The sequence below is a fragment of the Heliconius melpomene genome, chromosome 15 (genome assembly GCF_056956725.1).
Source record: "Heliconius melpomene rosina isolate 202511_hmr_F chromosome 15, ASM5695672v1, whole genome shotgun sequence".
In the NCBI taxonomy this organism is placed as follows: Eukaryota; Metazoa; Arthropoda; class Insecta; order Lepidoptera; family Nymphalidae; genus Heliconius; species Heliconius melpomene.
Genome location: NC_140403.1, coordinates 11,583,369 through 11,609,619, shown reverse-complemented (window position 1 = coordinate 11,609,619; position 26,251 = coordinate 11,583,369). Strand labels below are relative to the sequence as shown.

The window sequence follows — 26,251 nt, the reverse complement described above, 5'->3', positions numbered from 1 at the left end:
GAACGATATATACGAGTATTTCCGTAATGTAAGACATTTGTAGCTTGCTTTTCACATTATTTTATTATGATTTTGTATTGTATTATACATTAACATAAAATTTTGCAATCTTATATTAATTTATTTGATTAGTAACTGATAATGAGTAGCGCAACTATACTTTATGATGACTTTAAGTCGTGTTGAAAACAGTTCTTCGCTTTAGTTCGCATATTTTATGTTCATTATATTCTTTTTTTACAACCACTCGCAATTGGAAAAATTTAAAATCTTCTAAAAGTTGTATATAATTATCTTAGTTAGGAACTTTCTAGTAATCTTTAAACCATTAATTAATCTCAAGTTAAAAAACGCAGAAACATTTTTTCTTATCACAATAATTTATGACTTAATTTGAGCATTATACAAAATGCATTGGACTCGGTGACTAATACAGAAATTATAAATTACGAACCTAATTAATACGTTTGCACAGCTCACCCGTATATATATGTTGATGTCCAGTACTACTTCGCAATCGTCATTCTACAGTTGATTATAATCACTAGTCTCGTGTACAAGGCGATACAAAGCCACGTTAATCATGAAAATATTCAGTGGCATCGTCCTGCTCGTCGCGGTCGCCGTGGTCAGCGGTAACAACAAGCCACACTACGACGTCAATGACGCTCCGGCATTATTCGAGAAGTTTGTGAAAGACTACAACAGGCACTACAAGAGTGAGGCTGATAGGAGAGAGCATTATGAAGCTTTCGTGAATTCCTTACATCAAATCAATGAAGCTAATGCTAAGAGTGAATATGCCACTTTCGATATAAACGAGTTCGCCGATTATACACCTGAAGAATTGGAAAAATTGAGGGGCCTTGCACGTGCGTTGTCTTAGTTCTGTCATAAGTATACCTACTGATAATCTCTTGTTAACTTTTATAGTCCATCTATCAATGCAGATTCGAAAGTCGAAATGTTAACTACCGGAAACTAACGGAATCTGCATCGATACGAATGAGTTCAAAAGACGAAACGATATCAATTAATTTCAAAATTGTTTATTGACATTTTTGTTAAAAAATATCTAAACTGATTATATAGTGGTTATAAAATAGTTGTTGTTACAATGTGAATGACTGACACTACTTACATCTAACGAGACCATATTATGTTATATATTAGATTAGATAAAACGCTGCTTAGCTAATACCTTACTTTATGAACTAGAGGAACTACGTGTTGTTGAGACACCGCACTTTGCACCAAACCGGGAAAATTAAATTAAACTTGTGTCTCATTAAAACGCGTAAATCCTTAACAATAAAGTGTCAGATACATATTATAATTAATGTAAATATTAGCTAATATTTAAAGAACATGTAAACAATTTATGTGAAGTATTTGAAAGTCAATATTTATAAAAAGATTTAATTTTGTTTTCAGCGCACTAAGTTCCAGACAGTCCTGACCAGAGACAACGACTGGAAGACTATTTTTGCAACGTTCTACGACCTTTATACATTTGTGTAAAACAATATATAATTTAATCTATTAATTATTAAAAAATATAGTAGTTAAACTAATATTTTTTTCATTTGTTTTAAAAAATACTTATTAAATCAAATTAAATCAGAATATTCTTTTTTCGATTAGACTATTACAAGCACTTTCGTATCGTCAAGTTACATAGAAAAAAAAGTCAGTAGTGTCAGTTCTGCTGAGAAGAACCGGCCAAAAAATAGTACATTTTTTTGGGCTTAGTATTCACTTCATCATAATAATTGTAATAAGAATTTATTACGATATACTTTAAAAATGAAAGAAATATCTTCAGCAAACAGTACAAGGGAGCTCGTTAATATAAATTAAAAATAAGAGACAAACATATGACTCGTAAGACACATATTTTATGATATGAAGTGCATATAGTATGTGAAAAACGGATAAATCCCACTTAGGGGAATGTATTATACATTCCCCTAAGTGGGAATCGAACTTATACCGTCATGCTGACAGTCAGACAGTGTGTGTGTCCATGATAATTAATTCGACGTAAAGCTTAATATATGTCGGAATTTGTAGTACTGAGGTGGTTCCGGAACGCCAGCGCCATCTGTTGGCGCTCGACAGAGTTAGTGTTATGCATTGGTATGGAAGGGGCGAATCGAAGCGTGGCCGACGGACATCGACTCACTTTGTGTTTGGCGGTCGGCCGGTGCAGACGACACTAAAACTGTCCCGCGTTCCGTGCTGTGTATCTACCTACTGGGATAGCGATAGCTGCTTTCTTGTGAATTGGTTACGGTGTTGTAATTAATTCGTAATATCACAAATTGTGTTTACTCATGCCAACATTATCCACGGAAGCCCACAGTAGACCGGGTACTCAAAAACTATGTACGAGGGAAATCCACCCAACTCCGACATCAGAAGCGGGATCGGTGTTGGCACAGAGAAGGATGGAGATAACCACTGGCGTACTATGTTCGAAGCCCTGTATACACAGAGGCTAATTCAGGGAGGTATATGTGGTTACCCACTTATGATCCTGACAAAGAAGACACGGACGCGGGATCGTGGTGCGCAACGGCTGACTTGTGCTTTTCATAAAAATCGAGTGGCGGTCAACTCATGTTTGCTGTAGTTTGACCCGCGGCTTTAACGTATAGCGCTTACAACATTGAAGTGTTTCAACTGCGGGAAAAACTGGCCATAAGTGAGTGAAATGCAGAAGCAAGCCTATCGATATGACGTCACGAACACCTGTATCTTCAACGTCGAGTCAAGCGGTGCAGCAGCCGGCAGCGAGGCCTTTAGTGTGCTTCAAATGTGGCAAACCGGGTCATATCGCCATCTGGTGTACGAGCGAAGGCCGCGGCGGGCCAAGCGATGGCAGCTGGGACGGAGCAGCGCGCGGTGAGTGGTGTGTGGACGGAGCGGCGTGTGGACGTATGCAGTGTCCAACCTCTAAAGGGTAGGGTACGAAACAAAAGGTGAACTGATTTGTTTTGTTTACGATTCTGGTGCTAAATTCTCGTTAGTTGAAAGTTTTTCTGTTACATTTAGTGGTCGACGGTTTAGTAATGTTGTTACTATGACCGGTATTAGTCAAACACGAGTATACAGTACCGAACAAATTCTGTGTTGTGTAGTATTAACGATTGCCCTCTTAGGATATTATTGTCGCGAGATTTTAAATCAGGGTTGTACAGTAAAAATAACTGACTGACATTTTGTTTGACGGGAATCTTTATGTAAATTCAGTGAATAACGATAGTGTGAGTGAGTTGACTTTGACTGATATCTCAGCTGATATTACTGGTAGTGACCAATTGAAACTTTTAGAATCCTTAGGTCGATATTCAGAATTTTACATAGTTGGTTTTCCAACGACTCTAGTATTGGTTCGAATGTTCGAATTGGTTCGAATCGCACAGTACAGCGGTGTTCATATAGAATGTCGGCGGATGAACGTAGCGTGATACGCAACAGAGTAAAGGAACGGTTACACGTGAATATCGTTAGGTCGAGCTGTTCTCCTTTTGAAAGTCCGGCTTTATTAGTAAAGAAGTATGACGATTCAGATCGTATCTGTATTGACTATAGTGAGCTTAACAATGATACCATTCCGGACAGTTATCCGCTTCCATTGATTACCGATCAAATTTTACGTTTTCAGGGTGCTAATTATTTCTTGAAACTCGATGGCGCAAGTGGTTTTCATTTGATCACAGTAAACGAAAATTCTATAGAGAGTACTGCTTTCATAACGGCTGAAGGGCAGTTTGAATTCTTGACTATGCCTTAGACTGAAGAGTTCAATTTTGGTTTTTCAGAGGACAATTATGAGCGCGTTGGGTGATTTGGTTCGCGATTGTGTGGTGGTGTATTTTGATTGTCTCTCCCGATTTAGGGATCGAGTATGGGAGGACTTAATGCAGTGTTAGAAGCTGTGACAGGGGCTGGTTTCTCTTTGAACCTAGTGAAGTGTTCCTTCTTTAGGACGAGGGTGGTGTACTTGGGGTTTGAAGTGGAGGCTAGTCAGGTCTCTATCGCCTCCGGAGACTGTGATTAAGTTGTGGCAGTTCGTCGGATTAGCTTCCTATTTCCGTCAGTTTTGAACCTGTTGTTCGTCTCGAGGCTGAGGGGACTATTGAACAGCATTTTGACTTTTGCTGGTTTCCGGTCATGGTGTGCTGGAAAATTTGTGGATGACTGCGTTGCTTGTAGGGTCGCGAAATCTCACTCGGGCAGGGTTCAAGCTGGGCTGCATCTGATCCCTAAGGTAATGATGCCGTGCCATACGGTTCGTTTAGACGTGGCGGGTAGGCTCAGCAGTGAAACGATAAGAAAGAGTACATTTTCTTATTCTGACAGGCGCGTTCGCGAAGTATGTTTTTTTTGTTTCATGCGGCAGGCATTGACTCTTGGAGTGTTCACGAGATGACTTGTGGCTTTGTTTGGAGCTCCAACCCGCATCATTGCTGACCAGGGAATATGTTTCACTGGTGGTGGTGTCACTAGTAGACATTGGTTGGTATCTCATGGCGGCGGGTTTACCATGTGCTTACAGGCAAGTAAGGCGCGTCAGGAGTGTGTTAAAGTCCATGTTGACGGTGTTTGACACTAGCCATAATAGGTTGTGACAAGAGTATAGGAGAGTACAACTCGCGATAGATTGTGCGATGAACCGGTAACTTTTAAAAGGTAAAGTCGGATACCGGTATCATTGATGTGTGTCTTTGATGTGTATCATTGGTGTAACATATCATTGATTTGTATCATTGATGTGTAGTAGTGCGGTATAGACTGACGTTGACATTGACGAAATTCGTTAAGTAGCATCAGACATTATTAGGAAGTGTGCGGAATATGATAGGTCCCGTTTTGATATGACAAAAACGAAAGTTAGGAAGTTTTCTGTTGGCGTATTGTTAATATTGTAAAGTTAATAAGTGTGAAAATTCGATTCAAAATTTAAAGGTTCATTTAAGGTTGTCAAAGTTTTGGTTCTGTAAATTGTAAACGTCTTGTAACGTACAAGTTTGCTTACGATAGGTTGAGGAAAATGCCAGCAAGTCATGTACCCGACGAAATCAATGTGTAATTTATGATGTTGTTGATGATAATGACGTTGTAGTTTAAGTAGTTGGAGAGACTCGAGTATATGGTTCTATCGGCCGTAATGTGTTCGACCGTACCAGTAGTTATTTCGTAGTCGTAGCCCGGTAGAAATCGGTATCTCTTGGGGTAACTCAAGTAGTCCGTGGGTGCGCGGTGTGCGTTTAACTCTGGCGGAGGTCGTGGTCTGTAGAGACCGTAGTGTGTTGTCGCAGGTGTGACATACACGGGCCATCCACGCGGTGGATATGCGTATTGAGAGGTTTTCGACCGTACTGAGGTCGTGGTCTGTAGAGACCGTAGCGTGTTGTCGCAGAGGTGACGTACACGGGCGATCCACTCGATGGATATGCGTATTGAGATGTGAGAGAGCAATGTGATTGCTGTTCGGCTGGAGAGCCGTGGCGTTAGAGGTCTTTACTCGGAGGTTTCTGTTAACTTGGTTGTAACTTGTTGCTGAAGTAAAGTGAAGTTTTGGTTATGATGATGTCGAGGGTACACGGCTGTGGTATTTGTGTGTAGTGATTAGTTACTATTATGATCCAGATTAGTGTCAAGTTGTAGTGTCGAGTTGATCTAGTGTCGAGTTGATCTGGTGTCGAGTTGATCTGGTGTCGAGTTGTTCTGGTGTCGAGTTGTTCTAGTGTCAAGTTGTTCTGGTATAAAGTTGTGGTATAAATTTGTGGTCTAAAGTTGTGGTATAAGGTCCTGGTGTAAGGTCCTGGTGTAAGGTCCTGGTGTAAGGTCCTGGTGTAAGGTTCTGGTGTAAAGATCTGGTTTACGGTCCTGGTATAAGGTTCTGGTATAAGGTTCTGGGTATGAGGTTCTGATATAAAGGTCTGGTGTAAAGTTCTTAGTGTACGATTCTAGTGTACAATTCTAGTGTACGGTTTAAGTATCCAGTTCTAGTGTACAATTCTTAGCGTACAGTTCTGGTGTACGGTTCTGGAAGTTGGTTGGTAAGGTTCTGGTGTAGGTTGGCCGAGCGGTACGAGGTACTGTTGTAGCTTTTTCTTCTAGGCTAACGAACACACGAGGACGTGTGCTAGCAGGATGGCCGTGTCGGAATTTGTAGTACTGAGGTGGTTCCGGAACGCCAGCGCCATCTGTTGGCGCTCGACAGAGTTAGTGTTATGCATTAGTATGGAAGGGGCGAATCGAAGCGTGGCCGACGGACATCGACTCACTTTGTGTTTGGCGGTCGGCCGGTGCAGACGACACTAAAACTGTCCCGCGTTCCGTGCTGTGTATCTACCTACTGGGATAGCGATAGCTGCTTTCTTGTGAATTGGTTACGGTGTTGTAATTAATTCGTAATATCACAAATTGTGTTTACTCATGCCAACATTATCCACGGAAGCCCACAGTAGACTGGGTACTCAAAAACTATGTACGAGGGAAATCCACCCAACTCCGACATATATATAATTACTCGTAATATTTTATGGCTCATGGCTAATGTCAAGCATTTCAAATCTAAAATGCATTAGACTCAGTGAATATAAAATAATCTATATCTATATCGAGTAAATTACGTATCTAAGTAACCGCTGATGTAACGTTTCTACGGCATACCTGCCGCATGTTAAATTAACAAAGCAAGTAAATTTTCAAATATCTAAATAAAAAAAAGAAATGGCATTTTTTTATATTATCTAACGAAACAAATATTATCTTAAGCATAAAAATTGTTTATTAACGAATTATATTATATTAACGAATTGCAAGATAATTATTTCTTTTGATGAAATTTTAACATTATTTTTTTTATTATTATTTGTTTAGTAACTACACCTAAAGTTACTGTTAATAAAATTTATATTTATATAAGTTGCTTACATTTTAAGTCCAACAGTTTCAAGCCTAATAGTAGTATTAAAAAAGAAATAATATTTAATATTTAATTCAACCCTCATAAACTAGAATCACGGCGTAGATGAGGGTCTAATGTGGCTTAAGTAAGAGTTGTGCTGCGAAGGTGAAACCGAGAACTGTTCGCTTTGAGGTGTAATGGCTCACGTCACTCTGTTGTATACTGCGAGTACAATGATGCCGACGCGACCCTGCAGGCGAGGACTCTAAGAAGGGCCTCAATTTAAATTAATTTAATTCAGGCAAGTATCTATATACACATGACTACCCATGCTACAAGTCTAAAATTGAAATATTTACAGTCTGACTTTTGTATAAAAAAACAAACAAAAGTATCGATAGTGCCACATATCGAATAGTGCATCCGAACATAAAGTTATATTTTATTTGAAGCTAACATTTTAAACACCAAAGCGTGATTGGAATTGGTCGTATCGCAATTTAGTATTTCATTGCTAAATAAAATAACTGAAAAAAAGCTTCTCGTTAGATACGTACGTATTGGTTTATTTCGAACTTTCATGTGGGCACTCTCTCAGTGATGCGAATAAAACGTTCAACACACGAAGATACCAAAATTTAAATGACGCCGAAGAAATTAACGTCTTCAGTAATTACCATGATATTTATTTTAATGAAAAAACAAGGCAAACGAGGGTACGGGTCACCTCATGGTAAGTGATCAGCGCCTATGATACGACACGCATTTTGAAGGGACCCAAATCGTATGAAGCTGGAAACACTGCCGGAAGGTAAGCCATTCCACAGTTGCGTGACGCGTGGAAGGAAGGTCCTACGAAACCGCACAGTAGTGGAGTGCCACGTATCCAGATGGTGTGGATGGTAGTCAAGTTTGTGACGTATGATGCGGTTAGAGAATTCTCATCCAGAGGATGTCCTGACTAATATCTGTCCGATATTTGTTTGTGGGCATACGGGTACGCGACCCCGGATCCTCGAGCCGCCACTCTTACATCCTCATCCAGTCCGTAAGAATGGTGTCCTAACTCCCCCCCCCCCCCTTCCGCTCCTCTTTTCCTTAGCTCCCTCCTTTTACCTATCCTACCCCTTCTATTTTCCTCTCCCTTCGGTTTTTCCCCACGAAGGGGTTTTGGAGGTCAAACGGCAGTCGCTCCATTTAAAAACCGCCAACCGCCACTTAAATGGACCGACAACAAAACACAAGACTGGGTACGGCTAGGGCGTCGCCGCAAAACGACGCGCAGGCCCATCGCCCTACACCTGCGACAAGTGGGCAAGGGCTACCGTGTCATGTACGGGCACGGCTAAAGACGCTAGTACCCAGAAGGAAACTCCGCTTTGCAACGTGGAATATTGGCTCTCTGACCGGACGATGCAGGGAACTCGCAGATGTACTCATGAGACGTCGGGTCCAGTGTGCTTTCCTCCAGGAAACACGCTGGAAGGGCAATAAGTCCCGTAACATCGGACAGGGTTACCGGCTTATATACACTGGGTCACCTTCGGGTAGAAACGGTGTAGCGGTAGTGCTTTCTGAAGAGCTTCAGAATGGGCTCCTTGAAGTTGACCGCCGCTCCGACCGCTTGATGCGAGTGAGGGTACTGATTGAGGGCGTTATCACAAACTTAATCAGTGCCTATGCTCCCCAGGCGGGATGTAGCGCGGCCGAAAAGGAGACATTCTGGGAGCAGTATGAAGGGGTGCTACTTGCTGTGCCGTCTACCGAAGTGGTCTTAGTTGGGGGGGACTTGAACGGGCACGTCGGTAGGGCTGCTGAGCCGTATGAACGTGTTCACGGGGGTTTTGGGCACGGTCTTCGCAATGCAGAGGGAGAAAACATTCTGAGAACCTGTATTGCGTCTGATCTGGCCGTCGTGAATACGTTCTTCCAAAAGAATTCTCAGCACCTTATCACGTATAAGAGCGGGTCCCACTCAACTCAAATAGACTACTTGTTGACCAGACGGTGTCATATGGGCAGGGTAACTAACTGTAAGGTCATTCCAGGCGAAAGCCTAACGGCCCAACATCGTCTTCTTGTCATGGACTTTAACGTCACTCCGAAGAAGAAAGTAGCCGAGAAACGTAGGCCTCGGATCAAGTGGTGGTTGCTGAATGGGCCGATGCAGACCGACTTCCTGGCAGAGGTGAAAAGTCATAATCTTTCGACTGACACCGAGACTGCTCAGGATGCTTGGGATCGGGCTCAGTCAGCAATCATTGCGGCAGGCAGGCGAGTTCTTGGCGTTTCTAGGGGAGGACGTGTCATCGACAAGGAGACATGGTGGTGGAATGACGAGGTCCAGGAGGTGACTCGTGAAAAGAAGGCTGCCTTTAAGAAGTGGCAGGAATCCAACTCTCCTGAAGACAGACTGGAGTACACAGTAGCTAAACGTGCCAGTAAAAGAGCTGTAGCCAGAGCCCGCAGTGAGAGTTTGTCACCATTGTATGATAAACTTGAAACTGTGGAGGGGCAGAAGCTCATTTACAAACTGGCACGGTCCCGGGATAAAGTGACGCAAGATATCGCAAAATGTCTTTGCGTCAGAGATTCCCAGGGCACGCTGCTCTGTAATCATGACTCTGTGAAGGAGAGGTGGCGAAGCTACTTCCAGGAGTTGCTGAATACTCAGCACCCATGCAGTCTTCATCACGACCCACCGCCTAACCTCGGACTTATTGCCCCAATAACCCTTGACGAAACACATAATTGCCTTCGATGCATGAAGAACGGAAAAGCGGTGGGACCTGACGACATTCCGATCGAAGCGTGGAAATCGTTGGGCTCTCTTGGTGTGCTCATGCTTACTGACCTTTTTAACCATATCTTGAACACTGGTAAGATGCCGCATCAGTGGCGGCTTGGCTTTATTACCCCTATTTACAAGGGAAGGGGCAGTGTTCAAGATTGTGGCAGTTATAGGGGCATTAAGCTTATGAGTCATACCATGAAGCTCTTCGAGCGCATGATCGACTTCAGGCTCCGCCGAGAGTGTACTGTCTCTGGGTCTCAATATGGATTTCAGTCAGGATCGGGCACCATGGACGCCATTTTCGCCCTCAGAACTTTGATGGAGGCATACAGGGAAAAAAGGAGAGCTCTGCACGTGGCCTTTTTAGATCTGCAGAAGGCCTTTGACTGTGTGCCTCGTCAGTGTATCTGGTGGGCATTGCGATCCAAAGGGATCCCTGAGGCCTATATTGAGATTATCAGAGACATGTACCACGATTCCGCTTCTATGGTTAGGACTGCTGTTGGCGACACTAGACCCTTCCCGATTACAGTAGGGGTTCACCAGGGCTCGGCTCTTAGTCCGTTCTTATTCAATGTAGTGCTCGATACTGTCTCGGCTCACATCCAGGACCAGCTTCCATGGCTGATGATGTATGCCGACGACATAGCACTCATTGCCGAGAACCGACTGACGCTGGAGCGTAAAGTGAACCTCTGGAAGGGTACGCTTGAGAACGGCGGTCTTAAACTAAATGTGTCGAAGACAGAGTACATGGCCTGCGGGAGCCGGGACTCGAGCACCATCCTTATAGGTCCTGAGCCAGCCGTTAAGTCGGAGAAGTTCAGGTACCTTGGATCTGTTATGCACGAGTCTGGAGGCATCGACCACGATGTCCATGGCCGGATAAGCGCTGCCTGGCGGCACACTCAGGAGCTTCACGTCACGGAAATGAAGATGCTGAGGTGGATGTGCGGCGTAACGCGGTCTGACCGCATGCGCAACACATTCATTCGAGGTAGTCTTGGGGTCCGTGACGTAGCGGATAAGCTCCAAGAGCGTCGCTTGAGATGGTTTGGCCACGTTACGCGCCGGCCTAAGAACTATGTCGGACAAGTGCCTTGCTATACCAGTTCCTGGGGCGCGACCTCCCGGACGCCCAAGGAAGCGCTGGTTGGATGTTGTGATGCAGGACATGAGAGCCAATGGTCTAACCACCGAGGACGCAAAAGATCGTGCAAAGTGGAGTAGGTTAAGTAGGAAGGCAGACCCTGGTAATAGCCGGGATTAATGCCAGGAAGAAGAAGATGCGGTTAGAGAATTCGGCGGCACGTAAAAGGTCAAACAGTTCAGCCAAATACAAAAATTAATAAGGAATAATATATTGTGTAATTATTACAGTACTACCATGTGTGTCATAAGCTTTATCGCGCACGCTAGATGAACTCCGCAATACATTTAAGAAGGCTAACTTCAAATGACATTTGACCTCGTCGTCGTTGCTCCGAGTAATTTTATGAGCGAAGTTCCAACTCCTCGCCAACTCTCCTAAATTACTCCTAGCTTATAGTAATCAAATATTTATTTAAGGATGTTATATTACACGCAGTTAGTCAAATCGCAATAAAATAGCCATTTAAAAATATTTCTTCGAAATGAGAGCCAAATTCGGAGTCGGTCATCAAATCTCGGGTATTAAGCGTAAACAAGTGTCTGACTTTAACGCGACGGTTGTGGATTCGATCCCCACTCGAGGCAGTGAAATATTTATTTACATTTATATTTGCATTTCTTCGCTCTGGTGTCGAGGCAAAGCGCGGCGTTGAGTTCTGGCACTCAACACGCAATGTCTCCACAATTCAGCAGAAAGTGGGCAACGGAGTGTCTTAACACTAGGTTCCCTCTGCCTACCCTGCTGTGTGCGGGATACAGCGTGATATAGAATAGATTGAAATGGTTCATATAATATAATGCATGACGCGATGCCATTTTTTTAAATTTGTGTGGACACGAAATGATTTCTAAGTTTCACTGGTAATACCTAGAATTTCGCAACTTACACTTTCGCTTTTCAACATCCTTGTCTTCACTTCACATTATTCTTTAATGACCAAATAGATTTAAATCAGTAGTATACATATTTCGATGTAGTAGTGTCTTAAAATATGAAGTAATGAAACAACATATATATTACTAGACATTTTGAAAATTAGCAAAGCTGTGAACGTGTAAAAAATGTGTAATTACGTACATTTAACGCTACGGGCCTGCCGACCTACTTTTTTCAGTGCTAAATTTTAAATCTAAACGAATTTTACTTACATTCGCTTATATTTTAACAGAGACTACTCGTGTATATTTTTTTTATATAAGATTTTTTACATTTCTGTGTGGCAGAAAATTAAGATATCATGAAAACGAGCATACTGCATTTTTGAATTGCTTTTTAAAACATGGGAATGCGCTGCCTTCTCTTAGATTTTAATGTCTAATTTTAATAATGTTATATTAATGTTCCGTTTTTGGTATATTTAAAAATTTCAGACCAGAAAAATCTGTGCATATCAGCTAGTCCTGCGGAAATAATAAAATGGAACCTATAAGTTTTAATGTAAGTTATGCAATTTTTTGTAATATACTACCTTTGTTACGTAATAATATTGGTACGCTTTGCTTTGCTACCAGAGCGAGGAAACGAAAATATTAAATGTTTTATTTCCCCGAGTGGGAGTCGTACATAATTCTTTTGCGATTACGGCATCACTAAATCTTCAGAACTCGTTAATCGAACTTTATCGAAGTACTGCCCTGCGTCTGACGCCAGCTGCCTTTGGCAGAGCTCTAGTTCCAGGCATCTCCGACTTAAGTGATGAAATTCATATTGAAGGAGACGATAGGAACACAACAGATATGCAGATATTTAAATTAATTTCTCAGACAACAGAGGTAGCAACCTCTAGCTCTAATTTATTATTAAATATCCATTTGATCCAGCCAGCTTTACAATTAAATTACAATAATCACGCACATTGCACATCATCACAATATCCATGCAAAAATAATAATAAAAATGTTAATTCTATTAGATTAGTTCATCAGAACATCTGTTGCTTGACGGGGGGCAAGCAGCTAGAGCTGGAATTATTCATGAACTCGGAGGAAATTAGTATTTTGTGTATTACTGAACATTGGTTAAAGGTGAACCAGCTCATGTTTAATTTCAGAAACCACCGGGTAGGAAGCTCATTCTGCAGAATCAACACAATACACGGGGGGTCGCTTATAATATTAAACAAGAACCTTAAGTTCAAGGAACGGAAAGATATTGTGTCCCTTTCTGTAGAATGTTCTATCGAATTAGCGTGTGTTCAATTAGAGCAATTCATTGTTATATGTGTATACAGACCTCCCTCCGCCAATTTAAAATTATTTTTAGAAGTAATGGATGAGGCCTTAAGCAAACTTACCAAGTCGGGTAAGCCTTTGTTAGTGTGTGGGGACTTTAATGTTAATATTTTGGAAAGTTTTAGTCCCACCATTAATTTATTAAGTCTTTTTAAGTCACACAATTTACTTAATGTATTTATGGAGCCAACCAGAATAACTCCTACGACTAGTACTTGTATAGATAACATATTTACTGACATTATTCCATGCTACAAAAGCATTATTAATAAATTGGATTCTGACCACTCTGGTCAGCTAGTAGAATTCTATAGTAAGAAAAAACAGGTGGCTAAGAAAAGAATTGCTGTTGTACCTGTCACAGCTAGTCGTTTGGAACGTATGAGAGTTAGTTTACTAACTAATTTACTAGTTTTAGATATAACTTTACCTCCCAATTCTTTGTACAATTCTTTTTTTTACTCTTTTATTAATAAATTTCATTCAATATTTACTCCCAAAGAGATTACAATTACTGATAGTCCTATCTTTGGAGACTGGGCCACAGCAGGTATTTATAAGAGTAGGGAGACACTGTATATGTTATATTATGAAAAACAGTTTAATAGTGGTGAAGAGTTTAAAGAGTACTTAAAATCTTACTCTAAAATTTTCAAAAGAGTTTGCAAAATTGCTAAATCTTTATTTATTAAAACAAAAATCAGAAATAGTAATAATAAAATTGAAGCCACTTGGAAGGTTGTTAATGCCGAGACTGGGAGAACTAGGGTGAAAGATTCTAATTTTAAACTTAGTATTGACGGTCACATTGTTGATTCCGATTTGGAAGTGGCCATTGCATTTGAAAAGTTTTTCTCTACTTTCCCAGTCAGTCTAACAAACGATTTAGGTTCTTCCACCACTATTGCAGAATCGTTAATTAAAGACAATGTTCCCGAATTTTATAATGGTTTCGTTTTCCGTCATGTAAATTATTCAGACATTAGTGTAGCTTTCAAATCAATTAGTATGAAAAAGACAGCCGACTTGTGGGGTGTCTCAGTTAATATCATAAATTCTTTAATTGATATTTTGATTCCTGATTTAGTTACAATTTTTAATAGATGTATTGATTGTGGAGTGTTTCCTGATTTGATGAAATATAGTAAAATAACTCCATTGTTTAAATCAGGTAGTACGCAAGACCCCACAAATTTCAGACCGATTTCAGTACTACCTACGTTTAGTAAAATTTTTGAAAAGCTGATACTCAGTCAGCTTCTTACTTATTTTAATAAAAATAAATTACTGCACACAGGTCAATTTGGTTTCACTCGTGGAAGGTCAACATCTGATGCTGGGGTCAAATTATTAGAGAGTGTATTCGCGGCTTGGGAGGAGTCACGTGATGCCTTTGGGGTGTTTTGTGACTTATCCAAAGCATTTGATTGTGTGCAGCATAAAACTCTTATCAGGAAGCTACACCACTATGGTATAAGAGGCATTGCTTTGGATCTTCTCACTTCTTATTTAAGTGATAGGATTCAAAAGGTAAATGTCAACGGGAAACTATCACACGGGTCACCTGTAGCATTGGGGGTGCCACAAGGCTCTATTCTGGGTCCGTTTTTGTTCCTTTTGTACATTAATGACTTACCTCACCTTATGAGAGATATCTGTGAAATGGTGTTGTTTGCAGATGATACATCTTTAGTTTTTAAGGTTAATAGACAGCAATTGGAAATTGACGATGTAAACAATGCTCTTTCTAGGATATTGCACTGGTTTAGTGCCAATAACTTGCTTTTAAATAGTAGTAAAACTAAATGTATCAGGTTCTTTACTAAGAATGTTCAACAAGTAGAAACCAGGGTTTTGATGAACAATAAGGAACTTAAAGTAGTTAATGAAACTGTTTTCTTAGGTATAACATTAGATGCTAAGTTACAATGGGGTCCGCATATAGAAACTTTATCTGGTAGACTTAGTTCGGCAGCGTATGCTGTCCGCAAGATTCGTCAACTGACCGATGTTGACACCGCGCGTTTAGTATACTTCAGCTATTTTCATAGCATTATGTCTTACGGCCTATTACTTTGGGGTAGTGCCGCTGACATAGATACCATTTTTGTGCTCCAAAAACGGGCTGTCCGAGCAGTCTATAAAATGGGTCCACGGGAGTCACTAAGGAATAAATTTAAAGACTTTAACATCCTCACACTACACTCCCAATATATTTACGACAACTTAGTATATGTGCATAAGAATATTAATAAATTTAATAAAAACAGTGACCTCCATCAATATAATTTAAGAAATAAAAATAAGCTTGCTGTGCCCTTCTCTAGGCTCCATAAAGTGTCTCACTCATTCGTAGGTCAAAGTATACACTTTTATAACAAACTTCCAAACGACGTGGTTAATTTATCACTGAACAAATTTAAAAAAGTGGTAAAGCACAGGCTCTGCCAAAAAGCTTATTACTCTGTTAAAGATTATGTTTGCGATAAAGATGTTTGGAAATGAGTTGCTCTATTTCTAAGTTAAAATTGTTAATTGTGATTTATAACAAATGTTGGCATTTAAAAAGAGTGGCCATGAGTTTCTTTGCCTGTATCTTCTCATGAGCTCAACCATTTGAACGGGCTTTTTTCAAGTCAAAATTGCACATTTTTTTGGTTATTTTGTTTTCCATTTTTTTTTTATCTTTTATGACATGTCCAAGTGAATGTTAAGCATTTTTATGGAATAAAGATATTTTGACTTTGACTTTGACTTTGACTTTGCTGTTGACATCCCAACTACAATAGTGTTAGCTAAACGATTTATTAATTAAAATGTGTTATAATAAATTAAGATTTCGTGAACACAAAATATTTGGCAGAATATCTAAACATGTTTACGTACACATCTGATAGTGACAATCTTAGACAATTGGTGATTGTAAAACGAAAAATCGTCTTATTGTTTAATGTGTTGTTTCAATTCCAACCTTTGGCATTATCAAACATAACTCACATATTATATTGCGTAACTCACATATTTGCGTACACGTACATATTATATGGTAGAAAACTTATATTTTTTATTAAGAATATATACAAATAATTTAATGCAAAACGTGTTATGATAAATGAGTTACTCATATTTTTTACAGATGGTAAGATGTTATAAACGCTATACGAGTATCTAGCGGACTCTTACTACAGGTAATGGAGATACCGATTAAGCTAACGACGTCTTGTCTCGGAGGCTATTTTATTCAGCTGTTTAAGTTTTACGCATTTCCATAATACTGATGTCGGAAGCGCATTACCGCGCGCTATCAGCCTGTGCTTCATATTTACATAAGTAATATACAAATATTCAACTTGCGATCACAATAAACTTTAAATTTAACTTTACCATAAATTATAAGAAAATCTCCACAACCTGTTCAATAATTACAATTATTCTTATATTTTACAAATATTCGACTAAAAAAACAAAAAATAATAAAATTGTAAGAACCAAATAATTTAAAATACCATAGTATGTGTTTCTGCAACTTTGTCAATTCTAATACAAATAAACTAAATAACAACTGAAATTTCCGATCACGAGGCGGCGTTTAAAAGGTTGTTAGCAATAAAATACTAGTTCATGTTTGAAATGCGCCAGTCAAACATTTCCATGTTTTAGTACACAACATGTCCGTCACGGCTGCAGCTCGCTTGTAAAAAATGCATCATACTGCAACAGATTATAAATTTTATCTCGATTTTCTGTGATGAAAACGTATGCAGAATTTCAATAGTTCTTATATGATTTAGTTGAATGAATTTGAATTTAGTTTTTTTACTTTACAGCTCTATTTTAATATACTATGGCATTTGTTTATTTATGTTGATGAAACTTTTTGACTTTTACACATTCGATAGTTCGAGGTTCATAGTTCACAGTTCGAGGGGGGTTAATCCAGTGCCGACTAGCTCTATTCATGAAGTCAAATCTTCATTTCCGTATTTAAGACGATCTAAGTTTAAGGAGCTGAATATTAAGCAGACTTTGTAGAATCCGAGGTGTTACAAATTAATACTCTGATGAACGCTTAGTTTAATGGTGCATTCTTGTAAGTGGGTTCATTGCGCCTAAAACTAAGCAACTGAAGATATCTTCAGTGTCCTGATTGCGATATAAATCCTTACAATATAATTACAATTTTTAAACATTTAAAGTGCAGCAACTATCTTTACATCTCTAATACACGGTCGAAGAAAAGAAGTCAAGCAAGAATTGATTCAGAATTTCAAATAAAGTTAATCGCAATTCAATGAGGCATGTCAGCGCTCATGGCTGTGGCGGCGGCAGATGGGGTGTGGGCGAGGCTCTAGCTCTTGTCTACAAGAAATGGATCAGTTCTAACTAATAGCAAAAAACTCTCTCTTCTTTTAAAGATATATGATAGATGTGGTCAACTTTAGACACAAAAAGAAGATAAAGAATTGTCTTACAAAATGCACGGCAAACATTTTAGAACACGATCATAAGCGAATCAAATAAGTCGTTGTCTAACTCAAGTGAGCCGAGAGCGCGTCGCTAGTAACAAATATTGATAAAGGATCGTGTGTATTGGCTCTCTGTAATCATAACTTAGTTACGATTCATAGAAGTTTAATATTCCTGCCTCCAAATCTAGAAACAAATTAGCAAATGGCCTTATTAAATATTATTATCTGTTTGACTTGGGATTTCGGCGCTTTAAAATGATGAGTTTAAACTGACAATACCCATCTTACAAAGGATACTTAAAAATTTATATTTCTTAAACTCTGGTCCCCGGCGTTGCGAAAGTACTTTAATAATAGGTAATAAAAATATCAGCAGCAATATTTGTAAAAACTAAGATGTTATAAGAAAAATTGAGAGAAGTATGATGATTATTGTAACTACATATATAAAATTATTATAGATTGGGAAACAAAAGTATTATTATTATTATTTTTATAGTTCATCTATTACGGTAGTCTAAAAGTATTTACGAAACTGCTTTTGTTGCTTTACAGAGATAGTAATAAGGTTTTTATGTCTTTAATTCACTAGCCTATGCATTAACGAGTATATCAAAAGGAAGGGGTCAAATATTTTGTGTTGTTTCCACAAACATATAACTAGGTATATAAGTAGTAAGTGAGATGTACTTGATGTTGAAAATTATGTAAGTCTTCTAATGCTTAAAATTATATTTATCCTCCTTAACCAAATATTATATTCTTAACCAAAAATAAAGTTACTCTTTGAAAATTGTATGACTTAACTATATATTTTGCATCCTATATCTTATAAAACAAAGTCGCTTTTTGTGTCTGTCTGAACTTTCTAACTCTTCTTCTTCTAAACCACCCAACGGATTTGGATGCGGTTTTCACCAATAGGTCGAGTATTTCTCAGGGAAGGTTTATATATAGTTTATTATTTGTACATTCTTATGTAAATTAACATAAATACGATAAATGTGTATAAAGTCCTACCCGCTGAGACACTTTGGTGCATGCGCTGCTTTAATGGTAAATACTACATGAAAAAAATGTACTGGAGTATTGTTCCTCTTAATAAGATCTACAAAAAAGTCCGCGATGGCATATTCGTATCTTTTAAGAATAACGTGTAGTGATCATATTTCTGTCTAAAAATAGTAATTTCAATATATTTTTTATTGTGAGGGATATTTATCCATAATGGTATTAATCCTTATCCTTTAAAATACTTTATTAAATTTCTACGTTAAACGAAGATAAAATTTGCTTTTTAAACTATTTCGAAATTGCGAATAGTTTTAGAGAAAAACGCATTTAATTATTGACACATCACGCCGTTCACACATCAGCTGTATCGAGTCAAGTTTCACTTATCCCTTACTCTCAGCATATAAATAAGTATATTCGTTACGTTGGCCATTTAATGTAGATCAAAACTGTCTTTTCTGTTATTCATTTTAATAAGTACTTTAGAAGTTGTTACAATATCAAAAAATCCTTGCTGCGAAACGCGCCTCGCGTCGTTATGCTTATACAAGCGAGTCCGCCGCGCCCGCCTGCCTTACACGCATCGGTGGTTCAGTGGTAGAATGCTCGCCTGCCACGCGGGCAGCCCGGGTTCAATTGCCGGCCGATGCATTCTATTTAATTTTCGTCACAGGCAGCCACGTAGTGCTTGCTTTTCATCAGGGACAGAATACCCTCTTCAGCATTAACCACAGGCTCGAAAAAAAAAACCCGCCTGCCTTTATAGCAACGAAGATTTAGATGCGTTTGCACGTATTGGATAATTCGAGTTGAATGTATTATTTAATGTCATTTAACTATCTAAAAATAGTCATTTAAATATATTTTAATAAGTACTTGAAAAGATTAGTATCACAGATATAAAATTACGGTACCTACTAAAAAATCCTTGCTGTGTAAAACAATTGGAAAATCCTTATTGGAACTACGAAAATGCAGGTTGCATTAGGGTTTAATTAATTTTCACATTATCTTAAGTGCTTTGCAAACATACATTATATGAATAATCCAGTAGTAAAAGCGGGCGAAGCCGCAATAGGGTCGCTAGTATTATACATAATAATATCGTCAAAATATATAATTAGTAGCGGACGCCCGCAGCTTCGCTTGCTTATTTAGGGGTGAACTCTAATAACTACTAACTCGGTGGCGATTTAATTTTTTTTCCATACAAACTTTCATCCCCTATTTCACCCCTTTAAGGTAACAATTTTTCAAAATCCCTTCTTAGTGGATGTCCAGATTACGAAAGTAAACATCTGTCCAATTTTTACGTTTCTACGCACAGCGGTTACGGCTGTGCGTGCGTCTTACCTCAGTCAGTGAGGATAAGTCCTTTTATATACATACTAGCGGACGCGCGCAGCTTCGCTTGCGTATTTAAGGGTGAATTCTAATAACCCATGAAATATGTGTTCAATGAAATATTTTTAAGAGTCTAAATTTCAAGTTTTATAAAAATCGGTGGCAATTTAAGAATTTTCCCATACAAACTTTCAACCTCTTATTTGCACCCTTAGGGGGTGAATTCTAGAAAACCATGAAACATGGGTTTAATTATATACGTTTAAGAGTCTAAATTTCGAATTTAATAAAAATTGGTGACGATTTAAAAAAACCTATACAAACTTACAACCCCTTATTTGCACCCTTAGGAGGAAAAATCTAGAAAACGATGATACACGTGTTCAATTAAATACTTTTAAAAATCTAAATTTCAAATTTTATAAAAATCGGTGCCGATTAACATTTTTTCCATACAAACTTTGAACCCCTATTTCATCCCTTTAAGGTTAAAATTTTTCAAATTCCCTTCTTAGTGGATGTTCAGATTACGAAAGTAAACTTTTGTCGAAATTTCACGTTTCTACGCACAGCGGTTACGGCCGTGCGCGCGTCTTACCTCAGTCAGTGAGGACAAGTCCTTTTATATATATAGATATAGATAATATGTAAGATACGGTAGTTATGCGAGTGAAAAAGAAGTATTTGTTTGTTAATTTTATAAGTTACTAGTAAATGCTTATGAACTAGAAAGTTAAAATATGAAGAGTAAGTTTCTTCTTTTTAAACAGTTCATTAAGCTGTTTTATCGGGAGGGAAATTTACCAAACTTGTCACAATTTCAATGAAGCCAGAGAGCTTTACACAGAATTAGCGTTTTAAAATCGAGTTAAAACCCATTAACTATTCGCGCTTAAAATTTCTCTGAAATTAATTTTTAAATGCACGCTTTTGAGCTATTGGCTAACTTGAAATTTTATATTTTTGAAATTTTGGCTATTGTGGTGCAGCGATACAGAGCCTGACTTGACAGTCCCTTGAACGCACCGGTTCGTTTTATATATTATTTATTATTTGTACCTTCTCGTCCTGGTAGCAAGAGAAAGCTCGGCTTTGAGCTCCGCCAGTCAACCGGGGACCGGAGTATCTGAACAAGGGATTATGTAGGTCATAAATGTTTTCATAGATGTATAAAGCAGTAATTATATATTTGTGACCTAAAAACGGCATAAGAAAACATGGTCCCATAATATGAAATAGCGAAACTTAAGTGAAATAAATTCATTATCATCATCGCTTATGTAAATACTACATAATTTTCATAGTAATACTTACAACATTTTATATTTAATCTAAGTAATTTCTAAAGTTTCTTTGTTGTGAAATTTTATCAAGCAGTCTATCTTTAGAGACCAGTTAAGGAATGTCAGCTCAAGCACTAGGTCGTACATAACCTGATTACCCCTATCGAGGGGTTTTGATGTGTAATCCGCATTGTAATGTATTACTATATATAGGTAAATATTATTCTAATATTATTCTTATATTATTAATAACTAGCGGACGCGTGCAGCTTCGCTTGCCTATTTAACGGTGAATTCTAATAACCCATGAAACATGTGTTCAATGAAATATTTTTAAGTCTAAATTTCAAATTTAATAAAAATCGGTGGCGATTTAAAGATTTTTCCATACAAACTTTCTACCTCTTATTTGCATCCTTAGGGGGTGAATTCTAGAAAACCATGAAACATGTGTTTAATTATATACGTTTAAGAGTCTGAATTTCAAATTTTATAAAAATTGGTGACGATTTAAAAAAAACCTATACAAACTTTCAACCCCTTATTTGCACCCTTAAGGGGAGAATTCTAGAAAACGATGAAATATGTGTTCAATTAAATACTTTTAAAAATCTGAATTTCAAATTTTATAAGAAATCGGTGCCGATTTAAATTTTTTTCCATACAAACTTTGAACCCCTATTTCACCCCTTTAGGGTTAAAATTTTTCAAAATCCTTTCTTAGTGGATGTCCAGATTACGAAAGTAAACATCTGTCCAAATTTAACGTTTCTACGCACAGCGGTTACGGCTGTGCGTGCGTCTTACCTCAGTCAGTGAGAACAAGTCCTTTTATATATATAGATTAAAATTTATGCTGTGCTGTGTACGTAGGATCAATGTATACATGTGTTTTTACTTAAAAGAAGTAGAATATATGAAAAAATAAAGAACAAAAGCAACCGTTACATAAATGACGCAGTAGTTTTTATTAATACAACGTTTACTCTTTTATAAGTAGACGTATGATTGAGAATTAATTCTCTGAACGACCGGGATTCAGTAACTGCATGATCAATTTTAAAGTGGACTCGGATATTGAATTTAAAATATCATACGAGATAAGCCTTCGCAATGACACGTTTGTCGTTTGTAAAGTTAATTTAATATTCTGATCCAATTAAAGTTTACTGATTAAACAAATTAGCAAACTTTAACGAGATCAAATTGTTTGTACATCAAACTATCTATATAACTATAAACTCTGACTTAGTTTTTTCAGACAACTTTATATTCGTCGAACTTTAATACAAATGATTGATTGCGTTTTGTGTTTTCATTTACACTGTTTTTCAAAATTACATAGTGGAGTTAAAAAATGTTAATATTCATTATTGTTTAATTATCACGAATATATTTTGTTACTCTGAAGAACAAAAGAGCGCGGTGGTGAGTACTTATTTATATTTTTGGATTTAAGCCCCTTGAAAAAAAGACACATTTTATTAGTGCTGCAGTAAAAACCAAAGCCATAGTTCAACTTTTTAGACATCGCGTGTTGCGTGGTGGAATACAACGCTGCGTTATGTTTTGTTACCACAGCGCGAAAATTAAACTAATTAATACCCACAAATGAGAATCGAACTCATGATCATCGCGTTTACAGTCACACATTTTTGCCCCTCTAATAAAATGTTATCATCATATGTAAATACATGTAGTAGTATTTTTTTTCCACGCTTTATTCCGAACACAGCAAGGCAAACAGAGGGAACCTGGTTTTACCAGTAAGACTCCGTTTTCCACCTTCCGCCGAATTTTCGAGGCTTTGCAAGTTGAGTCGTGGAACTCAAGGTCGCGCTTTCGCCTTAGTACCAGAATAAAAAAAATGAAAATATTACTAAATAATAATTCATTACTCCAAGTGGGGATCGAACCCACAACTGTCGCTCAATTAAACGCTTGTGCTGCATCACGACGGTGATAGCAGATAGTAGATAGTAGCCAGTAATAGTAATATAAATAGCCAGTATAATCCATATATTCACAGGAAATATGTCAGAAAATCCACGTTGTTCTAGTAAACATTGAATAGGCAGGTAGTGGAAGGTAACGAGTCGCGGGCTCTTTGATCTCGCCGCCTCGTTCGTGTCTCCTTTAGCGCAGATTTAGATTGAGCGCAGCACTTTGTGTGCATACGAGAACGTCTGCACTCAACTTTCAGGGATTTAGTTTATCAAAGAAGCTCTACGCTTTTAGGTGAATTTCCAGGAAAAGAAAATGGCGATTACGTTATCTTTTCTAAATATTACAATTTTTTAATTCTGAAATCTGTAGTTTGTCTATCTGTTGTGGTTTAAGCTGAATTATTTTATTTATATTAACCATTTCAGAACAAGTAGTGTAAATCATATTAATTTATTTTAAGATATTACTTCTTTTACTAGCCGTATACTTATATTGGCTTTGACCATTAAACTGAACATAATATTGGTTTGGAGAACCGTTCGTCCTATAAATTAATATTTAACAAAAAGAAAAACTGACTTCAATGACGAACTAAAAAGTAATAAGATTTTATAATTTTGAAGTAAATAAAAATATTCTACCAAGCTTTTCCTATATTATATGACTCTATACTTAGAGTCATATAATTCATCTTATATTTCTTTATTTCTTCAGTTGTGTAGAACTTAAAACGTAAAAGTGTAAAAGCAACGGCGATAGTAAACAAACAAAAGGGGTTAAGTCTGTTGGATTCTTAAGGGTTCCTTTGTAGAGTTTTTATCATTTTATTTTACAAATAAATTTGATATAATATTAACTATTTATTAAGAGTATATCAAATTGATATTTGTATATGAACTATACAAATTAAAAAAAAAATATTTCAAACGCAAGATTCCAAGATTTTATAGTCATCTCTCTCGGGACTAGATGATCACATATCGCCACACTGCAAATATCTCATCAGACTTCGTTTGTCACACAAACATACGTACATACGCATCGACAGTTGGAACTTTGGTAAAAAAGTGTTTCCTCGTAGTAACAGCGCTGACTTTGATAAATTATTCGCTCTCTGAACTATTCTGTCGTTTTGTAATAGTACTTCAGTACATGTGGCATGTTTGCTGTTTTATTAGTAACTATTATTTAACCCTGTGTTCTGGTATATTCCTTGGACATATATATAACAATATATTACAACTCAAGCTCAGATACTTATTTATTCCTTTTGAAAGCGTTTGCATTAACTTCTCCATATTTTGTATAATGGACCAAAAGTATTATAAGCAATTACTGCAGAAGCAACTTCTCTTGCCTCTAGCAATTGGGAAGCCTCTAAAGAGGGTAAGCTACGCATTTCCGCGAGTGGGATCGAATCCACAACAGAACTAGTCTTGTTTACACTTTACAGCCACGACTGGCTTTTCAACTCAATTTTCTTTACTTTGAAATAATTTAAACATTATTTCTACAATTTAGTTTTTGTATAAGTTTGTGAGCGTAAAGTATACTCGTAGTTTTGAAGTCTGTTTTATTTTATTTTTGCCTATTATTTTAATATTATTTATAGGTCTATCACGTTAAACTATACAGACCTTTTTTAAATAAAGCCAAAAAACAAGTTCAACCTAAACTTTGAAATAAGTTCGTCCCAGTGGGCCTGTACAAGTTCTCGAAGACCACGGGTTATTTATTGTTCACTGTGGGGTGTTAAGAATTTAATTAAAGTTTATTCCTTTAGCTTAGCTATCTAATTTTAAAGTTTTATAAATATTTTTGTTTATAGACAAATAACTAGTTGACTTCTATTATAATTTTAAATTTTCAGTATATGAGTTGAGCCGAAGAAATTTGTAGTGTAGTCACTATTTCCTTTAAAATTTTACGTTTCACATGTTTTAATGCTCAAGGTTGTAGACTATTGAATTAATTTTGATTGAGATTATTTTTGTATGTATAAGTAATATACGATTCGACTATTAACTCATGAAAATATTTTCACTTTGAGGTGCAAAAGATGCAATTCGTATCATTATAATGTAGACAATTGTATTACATACGAAGTTTTAGATATACCTACACGCCTACTTAATGCGAAAGGACTGAGCTATAGTATAGTAATTTATATGCAATTGAAAAATTATTAATAAAAAAATGTTTTACTAAATTTGCATTCTTAACAAGAAATATTCGACATTTTTAGTTTTTAATTACATATCTTATGTTTTACTTTGCATTCAGGCACCTTAAATAAAGAAAATGTAAACTAAAAATTACAGTGTAAACTGTAACCTAGATGCACAGCAGCATAACACTTGTGCAAACTGACTGTGCAAAGGTTGTTTGCATTTTTTAGTTTTTATGTTCTATAAAAGCTTTTACAGGAACGCGAGTTCAATTAAAACTTCTTTTTTCCTCTTAATAAAGGAAGTTGATTGCTCAATTTTCATATTTCACTTTTACTGTTGAGAATTTTCAGGTTTCGTTTCGTAAACTGTTTTTGATATTGGCATTATACAAACGTGAATCTATCGATTAAAGAATATTTTAAAGCTTTATATTTATGTAATATTTGTTTGTGTAATTCAAGCAATATTTTAACTAATATGTATTTATTTATTTTATATATTCGGCAGGTGCTTAAACCTAATGTCATTACAATTATTTATAAATAACATAATTTAGCCTGTGTCAGCGTCGAACCCATAACCATTACGTGTTGTACTACGAGTATGTTCTACCGCTCGTATAGTTTTTTTGGTAAGTATATTTAATATGCAGACATATTGTTTTTATTTTTCATTATAATTATGTAATAATCGATATTATTCACTCTTAAACACTGTGAGAATATGTATATAAGTAGTGACGTTATGAAATCGTGCTCTATTGAACATAATAGATATTTAAACCTACAAACATCTCGTACAGTAATGTCGACGTCACTATAGTAACAGATTAAATTACCTGTAACTGGATTTAGTCCTTTCATACTCAACTCCACTCAAAGCTTATTAAAGAAGGGATTATCATTAATGTTAATGGAACC

At 37.2% G+C, this 26,251-nt stretch overlaps 1 protein-coding gene across 1 annotated transcript; it reads left to right on the top strand.

Annotated features, from left to right (window-relative positions):
• Positions 1–547: 547 nt before the first annotated feature.
• LOC146531705 (uncharacterized) lies at positions 548–1,614 on the top strand. The gene is made up of 2 exons (XM_085198410.1): positions 548–872; positions 1,435–1,614. The coding sequence occupies exons 1-2, from the start codon at positions 584–586 to the stop codon at positions 1,440–1,442; spliced, it is 297 nt and encodes a 98-aa protein (XP_085054536.1). The 5' UTR covers positions 548–583; the 3' UTR covers positions 1,443–1,614.
• Positions 1,615–26,251: the final 24,637 nt, after the last annotated feature.

What these genes read in the sequence shown, in the direction of transcription:
- LOC146531705 (XM_085198410.1), top strand. Translation starts at nt 584, where the DNA reads ATGAAAATATTCAGTGGCATCGTCCTGCTCGTCGCGGTCGCCGTGGTC.